At 37.7% G+C, this 9,027-nt stretch overlaps 1 protein-coding gene across 3 annotated transcripts in view; it reads left to right on the forward strand.

Annotated features, from left to right (window-relative positions):
• Nucleotides 1–7,980, forward strand: part of CTNND2 (catenin delta 2) — a 633,671-nt gene extending 625,691 nt beyond the window's left edge. For all 3 annotated transcript variants that reach the window (XM_066326477.1, XM_066326491.1, XM_066326484.1), the window contains 2 exons: nt 5,382–5,455; nt 6,782–7,980. In XM_066326477.1, the coding sequence (XP_066182574.1) occupies nt 5,382–5,455; nt 6,782–7,042 (335 nt within the window). In that variant the 3' untranslated portion in view covers nt 7,043–7,980. The remainder of the gene's footprint in view (nt 1–5,381; nt 5,456–6,781) is intronic.
• The last annotated feature ends 1,047 nt before the right edge of the window (nt 7,981–9,027 follow it).

The following is a 9,027-nucleotide window of genomic DNA, read 5'->3' on the forward strand; positions in this document are numbered from 1 at the left end:
GAGCTCAGTGAGAGAAAAAAATCAAACTAATTCTAATAAAAAAGTGTAATATTTCACAATCTTACATCACCAATGTAAAAATAAATATGGAATTAACAAGTAACTTTCTGTCTTTCAGATCACCAAATCTCTGCACATTTGGTCTAAGCTCAAATTAAGCACCATTATAAGAACAAAAGAAAATGACAGGAGGAGTTTTGCTCATCAACATTCACCATGGAATTTGTGTAACATAATTGTAGCTCATTAAATAATAAATACTTGATTTTACAAACCTATTAAATCAGTACCTGTGATTTTGTGGGACATTTTGGCTTTACTTGAGTGGCCTAATACAAGTTCATGTAGCCAGTTTCTTGTGATGCCTGCGTTTAATTTAGTGCATCAGACAGTGCATTGCAGCCGGTTCATCCACGTGGATGGGATTGAGATGAATGTTTCCTCAGGTTCCACCTTACATACATTTTGTTCTCCTCTTCTACTTTCGTGCCAAGCTGATGTATTACACAAAGCTTTCTTTGACTTGCAGATTTTACATAGTGTAGAGCCACAGCTGTAGTCCAGTTTGTCCATGACCGTCTCCATGGTCTTCTCCAAACCTCTTCTCAGGTTACAGTTGAAAAATTTTATGACCTTTGGGCTGGGACTGAAAATAAGGTTTTTTGATGGATTTTTGAAATAGGAATGTTGGCTTCCTGCCATCCTGAGGATTTGTCAGGAAACCTCTGGGGGAAATGGAGAATCTATGAAGTAAACAGTTTGGCTGAAGATGATAACTTACATTGATTTCATGAGGATAGATAAAAAAAATAGCGGCACAGTATCAAAGTTCTCATTGCCCTCTTCACAGGTTTATGATGCCTTTTATATTTACTGTCCATTTTCTCCTCTCTGTAGAAAATAATAACTAAGTATAAAATTTTGTCACCTAAAGTATATTTTTAAGACCAAAACTATTATATTCAGTTTAGGAAAACAGGAACTGTAAGTGCACTTGATAATGTTATTTATGCCATGGTGTTTTCCTTCAGAACAGGGAAGATAGCAGGGAAGATAAGGTTCCTCTGTACCATCATAGGACTCCTTCTTTGAAGTTTCTTTTACTTTTTTAGTTCCCTCACTGAATTAATAGTTCATCATAGTCTACACACTGTGCCTTCTCTTCCGGCAGCAGAAAAAAACTTTCTGATTAATTTACTTTTCCTTTGGTTATAAAGAATCATTCATGAGTACTTTTGGTATTTAAACTTACTGGCAAGTCCATGCATATTCAGAACACAAAAAAACACTATCTGATGTTACAGGTGGTCGAGATTATTATTATTATTACTTTCAGAAACTATAATGCATTGTAATTTTTTCTCACACCCTTACCTTATTTTTCACTGTGCAAGAAGATGGCAGTGGTAGTGACAGGTGATGATCTCTGTTACCTAAGATTTGTGAGGTATGGAAGGATTCTCCTTTACTATCTTGAACTAATTTTTTTAAATGCTGCTTATAGCAGAAAAAGCAGGTTGCACAATATCAGATGAAGATGACTACCTGTCCAGCTGAGCTGTCCTTTCTTATTTTCAGTTTGTGTTCCTGAGGGCAGAAGGCTGGCATCTTGTTATTCCAAAGTGTCTGTAAATATGTTCAGAATAAGTACTTCCAGGATCTAAAAGCCAAATGTTAAACCATGAATCAAGTGACTGGGGTATATGGGGATGAATTTGATCAATGACATATTTGTCATGTAAACCAATGAGTAACATAATTTTCAGTGGTTGTCGTCTTTAAAGAAAACTGCTATGGGGAACTATGTGCCTCTTTTTTAACCAGGAGCACCTTGAAGACTGAACAGAAGGGAGAAAAAAAGGTGTCTTTCTACAATGTCCTTTTTGCAGTTAAACCACAAAGTGCTGCAGGTTGATAATAGTATTCATTTTAGAATGCTCATAGTTTTGCCTACCAGAAAGTCCCTCTTCAGTATTATCATGTACTGATGTTTAGACACTGCATAAAATATGCACATAAACACACACACACTGATCACTCCTCTGTTAATTTAATTTTCAGCTAGTTCTCACATCTCTGTGAAGAAATGTGGCTGCAGAAATATGTTTCATACTCCTTTCACTCCCTTCCCTTCTCTTGACATTTTTATTTAAAAAAAATTTCATTGACTTCTCTTTCTATTTGTTTTACTATTTTATTATGATGGTACATGTACAATACTATCTGGAAAAATCAGATATTAACCACACAATCTGTCCATTCATCTAGCTCGTTCTCTTCTTTCTTTTATATTTGTCCTCTGCTTTTGGACAAAAAGAGTCAGCTGCTCACTGAAGCATGGTGAGTGGGAATGGAGTTCCCAGGGATGACACCTGCGTGTTCAGAAGCAGGAAGCAGGTACTGGAGCAGGGCTGCATTCAAGCTACGTTGCTTGACTTATGTTTCCTCCAGAATCAGAATTACCTCAACCTTGGCCTAAGCCAAGATTTCTTATTCTTGAACTCCTGGCATTTATTTTTAAGCATTTTGTGTCTCATTGTTTTTATTGCTTTAAGAGAAGATTACTAAGGGTTTGAGGGTTATTTTTTTCATTTTAAACTTTTGAATTTGTATCCCCATTTCACTGCAGTGAAATCAGCAACACAGAGCTTGCTACTGTTTTCATAAGCAGAAACTGTCCATTTTCCACTGCAGAATATGTGGTCCAAGAGACCGTAAAACTTCAATCTGGTATGTGGCATTTGTGAGCACATCAGTGCAAATGTCACAGTAGTGCACTGGACAGCTACACACCAACTCTGAGCTATTTCTGGGTTTATAATAGTCATGGCTAATAGCTGCACATATGCACCACATGTCTTTTCATATATCAGTATGGAAAGGTCACGACCTCCCTCCTAATGTCTGATTGCCTGAAGGAACGGCATACAAATTAGCATGAGTCCAGTTTGCTATTTTTGATCAGATTCTTCATAATACCCTCAGATGTTGCACCTTGTACCAGCCTTTTACTCTTTAACATCAAACAGCATTGACCTGCCTCAACTCAGTATGTTCAGTCGTGTCTGACTAGAAACTCACATGCATGAAACTTCAAACCCTCTTATCTTGACACATATATTCATAAAAACAAAGTGGTTACAAGAAGTTCTTCCTCCATCTATGACAGTCCACTACATTGTATGTCACTGTAATGTTTTTTCAAGAACCAGGACTTCACAGAATGGATATCTGAAACACTTGAGTGTCTTTAGATCTTGAGAAGAGGAATTTGTATAACAAAACTTCTTCTGGCATTTTGTGGGACAATCAATAAAATCAGAGAAACAGCATTAAAACAATGATATCAAGGAAAAATCTAGCAGCTGTACTGCTGAGAGTCGTGTTGTCATGAGATGCAGCATAAAGAGCAATGTCGATGCAAACTTCTCTAATACTAAAGACTCATCAGGTGGGGTATTTTCAAATACTACAGCTGCTGGACTATAAAGAAACCCACTGAAATAACAGTCATGTCTCAAAAATCCCTTAAGTGACAAAATGTAACCTGACCGGTGAGAACCTCTGCAGATCAACTCTGGCATTAATGCCGACAACCAAAGAAAACTATCAAGCACTACTTTCCATTATTCCACCTGTTTCTATCTGTTATGGCCTATTGGCATACAGGTAGAATTAAGACTACCTACCACTGGAGGAGCCCAACCAACATCTGTCACTAGAGTTTGTATTCTTGCCACCTTTAAAAAAGGAGGTCATGCTGCACTTGGAGACCTCCAGGGCTCTTCTCTATTTCCTGCAGAGGACTCTGCACTTTCTTAGTGATTGCATCCAGCTCTTCAAGGAACAGGAGGGGTTTCACCCCATCAGTTAATGGTTGTGAAAGTGAAAGTTGGAAGTGAAAAGTCCCTTTTTCCAGCTGTTAGAGCTCATCAAGCCACCCTATAAGCTCTGTCTTTATCCTGTTTTCACAAGCATGGTGCAGATCTTTAAGAAAAACCATCTGAGATCTGCAAAGCAGCAACATGGAGCAGTACATCAAACTGACAAAAATTATACCCTCAGCATGGAACCCGTGGCAGATGTGGAGATCAGAATTGGTGTATTCCAGTCAGCTTTGGCTGATAGGCCATGCCATTCCTTTCTCCAGAAAGTGTGCAGTGGTGGGGAAAAAGGTTTAGGAAGTTTCACATGCCATGCTTGCACATTGCCAAAGGAAGAAAGAGCTTACATCTTCAGAAACGTGGTTCTTCCTAGTGATGTGACTAGCATGGATCCCATATCCAGCTTTCAGCTCTGATGCTCAGTGCTCGCTGTCACAAGTTTTGAGCTGTAAAAGTATTAAAAACACTCTTGGTGCCTCCAGGTTTTATACCATTGCACAGAGAAGTCACAAGCCACATGTTTCAGTTCCACTGATGACTCTGATTCACAACTACTGAATTTTTACTTTCAGGCTTGTTCTTTTATAGTAAGAGTCCTCATTAACAGTGTCTAATCATTGGTTAGAATGTTTGCAAAATTAATAATGCATGAAAAGTGTGCAGCAGCCACTCAAAATGCTACCTTCATAGCCTTTCAAATATGAGAAGTAACTACAGTCTTTCAAGTCCTACCAGCAAACTAAGCTTCAGCTACATTGCCACATCAGGGGGATCAGTGGAGTCAGCTTTGCGAGGAAAATCCTTTGCTTTTCATTGGAGTTTTTTTGGGATGGGGTCGGAAATCAGTTTTTGCAAGACTGTATATTATCCTCCTCCTCTTTAGAAATCCTTCCAGTTTCAAACTTGCAGCTCAGTTTTGTCTGTGCATTTGAGTAGTAAGGTATCTGAGAAGAAAGTGACAGCAGTCATGGATTTGACACTATCTTGGACAGACATCTTCAGTATAATTACATATTACTTTTTGCATAACTTGTCGCTTATATTTAATCACTTTATGCTTGAATAATTTCATGATAAAGCAAAATGACTAGGATTAATAATCCACATTGTCCAAATGAAGTGAAAGAACTGAAATGTTTCTTAATATTTGCAATTGTTGTTTGTTCCATGTGTTACATAAGCCCACATATAACCTGAAATTTATTATTGAATGCTAATTTTATGTGAAATTATTTTGTTGATGCATGTAAGAAGTGCACAAGATTGTTATGAATGTGGCATGGAGTCTGTTGCCATCAATAAATGAATACCGAAGAGGTATATATACACCAAAGCAAAGATGATGATGGTTCAGTGGGAGGAAAAGCCTGCAGATGCTTTTAAAGACTTTGGAATGTAGGAAACAGGCTTTGTATGATGTATTTAATGAAGAATTCCCTTTGAGGCCAAAGAGGTATGTTTGGTAAACCTGTTTTCTCCTTCCTTTTCTCTCTGCAGCTCAGAACACTGGAATCTCAACTTTGTACAGGAATTCATACGGTGCGCCTGCTGAAGATATCAAACATAACCAGGTAAGTTCAGATGGCAAAAGACCGGTACAATATCATATATGAAAATGGAAGAAAAATACCAGAAATCTAAACATATCACAAATTAACAGATTGCTTCATATAAGATTTTACTCCTATGTCCAAATAAAACACCTGTGTTTGAATATGGGAAATGAATGAGGTCCTGAAGGTCAGTTACACCTCGATAGTTCTAGAAAGAGAAACTAGAGTTACACTCCTTTGTGCAGTTATATCAGGCCCTAACTTGTAAGATCCCTTGTGAGCCTGCCACAGGTAGTGAACTTAGGCAGCTTTTTTCAATGCCTGCCTAGAGTGCAATACAGATATTTGTCTAGAACAAATATCATGGAGTTTGGGCCATAGCAGTGCAACTGTTCCTGCCATCTTGAGGGAACGTTACTAATATGTGCAGAGCAACAGGATGAACGAAGTGTTCTCACATCATTGTCTGAGCATTAGTATTCCCAGTGATAGCCGTGTGAGGAATGACAGGCTGCATCATTTTGCAGTCACAAAGTCTGTCCAAGCTTACAGAGGTGGCATGAAGCAGAAGATAGTCTTCTAAGATAGTCAGCATGTGTTTATATATTTCAGATTTCTATAAAGTCCCAACTATAAAATCAGAGAGTCACTAGGGATATCTGAAAAACAAGTATAGGAACCTTAGGGTAGAGGACCCTCTTGAGAATATTTTTTTCTGCTTATCATAAACAGTCCACAGTTTCAGAGCAACACAGCATTGTCATTATGTGTTGAGCAGGTGTTAAGAAGATGCTTCTGCTTAATAGTAGCAGAAGAACCCATTACAGGGCACTCTTCTCATATCAGTGCCCTGAAAACTGTAAATGATTTTTAAGGATATGGTGTCACCTCTTCCCCTAAATCTCACTTCTGTCAAAGGTGGCTGCAAAATGTTTAGCATCTTTGGAGTGTAAGTTGATTACATTCAAATTCTTCAAGGCTGAGTTTTGGTTGCCAATATTTGCATTATACAGCTGCAAGTACACACAGATTGTAGTTACGAAAGTGAAGTATAAACTATGCTGCATCAACTACTTTTTACATAAACCAGCATCTTTTGCAGCAATAGTATTAAATAATAAATATATTTTATAATAATAATGCTATTAAATTAATGCAAATATACGAAATGACAAAGCAGAGCTGTGGAATTAATTCAGTATTAAAGCAGTGCTTTGAGCAGAAGTTAAGATAATGCACAATTTTGTACTTTTAGCATGAGAAACCTAAGTTGGGTTTACTCCTTCCATACTGTTGCCTACAATAAGTTGTATCTAACAAACTGTGGATGTTGCTGTCTTTCAGGTTTCAACACAGCCAGTTCCACAGGAGCCCAGCAGAAAAGATTATGAACCATATCAGCCATTTCAGAATTCAACGAGAAACTATGACGAGTCCTTCTTTGAGGACCAAGTGCATCATCGTCCACCTGCAAGCGAATACAACATGCACCTGGGACTAAAGTCAACTGGCAACTACGTCGACTTCTACTCAGCTGCTCGTCCCTATAGTGAACTTAACTATGAAACAAGCCACTATCCAGCCTCTCCCGACTCCTGGGTTTGAGACTTGGGCAGATACAAAAGCTCCAGGAACTGTGCATGTGCATGCATACCACGAGACATTTTTTTTCCTGCAAATTTAGTTTGTTAAAGCCTGTTCCATAGGAAGGCACAGATAACCAGTATGGAAAAAATTAAGAGATTATTTTAGAAGGCTAAAAGATACGAAAGCTAAACCTGGGAGTAATTAGAAAGAAATATATATATACATATATATATTTTACAGTGTGGGGCAACTTTACTGTTGGCCTGTAGAGTCTGAAGTTCAGTGCTGTATATTGAACGTGGCTGAAGGAAGGAGGAAGAACATGACAGTGGATCTGGGTCAAGAGTTAAGCACAAGTTACTGAGCAGCGTACATACTTTATGGGGAACAGCTTCTCACACTTTGTTTAATATCCTCATTCATTGTGAATCTAGGCTTCAAGTTGCATTTGGGGTTTCCTCTGTACAGCAAGATGTTTCTTGCCTTTTGTTAATGCATTGTTGTAAAGTATTTGATGTACATTACAGATAAAAAAAGAAGGTGCATTGTGTATATTACACCAATGCCACAGTGTTTCTTCATCTATGGTTCTAAATATTGCTTCAATTTCAAATTTTGAAAGATGTATGAATTTCCAGGTTTTTGTTTTCTTTTCCCCGGTGCGTTTTAACAAAAAAAAAAAAATTCAAAAAAAAATCAAAAAAAACAAAAAGGAATATTTAGCAGTATTGTTTGTTCTGATATGTGAATTTGTTTGTGGCAACTCAAAAAAAAAAAAAGGCATTCAGCAGTTTCTGACAATTAACATTCATCATTCCACACTCCTTGTCAACGAAGTGCTTTTTCACTGCCTAAAATTTTAGATGTAGATATTTGAAATAGATTTTTTTCATTTATACCAGTTTTCTTTATGATGATACAGTGTTAAAAGAAAATAAATTACAATTGATCTGTCATCCATATTTGCTAAGAATGTCTATTTCCAAGAACCTACCATACAAATACACATTCTTACCTGTGTGTGTCCATGTATGCATAGTATTCCGTGTGCGTGTGTTTGAGTGTGTGTGTTTGTGTGGTGTAAGACTTCTTTTCATCCGATGTTCTCCTTGTTCAGCTTCAATTTTTGTTTGATTTTCAGTTCTTTTAAACAGTGGAAACTCCAGTATGTGCTTTCTCTTACTCACTTCTGTAACCATCGATAGCAATTCAACATTGATAGGCCACATGCTCACAAAAGAAGGGGTAGCTGATTTTTTATCACCAACTCCATCACCCTTAGGTGCCATTTCCTTTAAAATAGCATTTTTTGGTCTCCTCTTGAGGAAATTCATTGCTCTCCAGCCACCAACCAGTAAGTGCTCAAGGAAGGCAGAGTTTGCCATCTCCCTGAGGGAATGAAAAACTAAGACCCATCAGACTTTATCTGGACTCTCCAAACTCTTTAGACTACAGAAGGGTCCAATTCTTGAACCATTAGGACAATCATTTATTTTAACCCATACCAAAAATAAAACCCAACACCCAGAACACATTCCTCAAATATGAAAAGACCATTTCTGTGCATTTAAAGTGAAATTCTAAATATGTAAGGGACAAAGAATTATTTTTTTTTAATTTTAAAAGAACAGCTACATAGGCTAGGAGGCCAGAAGAGTTGGCATACTCATATTAGCTCTTGTAATGCTGGAAGTAAAAAAAACCCAAGTATTTCTTCATTTCTGTGATTCAGGCAACAAACAGTTCAGCATACAGTTTTCAGAGCATAAGACCCACCACTAATGGAGTAGTTGTACATTGCTTAAATTGCCAGTAAGGAATTTGTTTTAGGTTGCAAACATTTCTGTGGTTAGTCACTGTAATAGTTTTAACATCACCTGGCACACTTCTGGCTGTGTGCAGGGGGAGAAGTCTCTCACAAGTCATCACCTGCTCTATAGGACGCAGCCCAAGTAGTTCATGCAGGCGGGTATCGTGATGTAGAATTGGTTTATTGGTAATCT

Source organism: Sylvia atricapilla, chromosome 1 (genome assembly GCF_009819655.1).
Source record: "Sylvia atricapilla isolate bSylAtr1 chromosome 1, bSylAtr1.pri, whole genome shotgun sequence".
In the NCBI taxonomy this organism is placed as follows: domain Eukaryota; kingdom Metazoa; phylum Chordata; class Aves; order Passeriformes; family Sylviidae; genus Sylvia; species Sylvia atricapilla.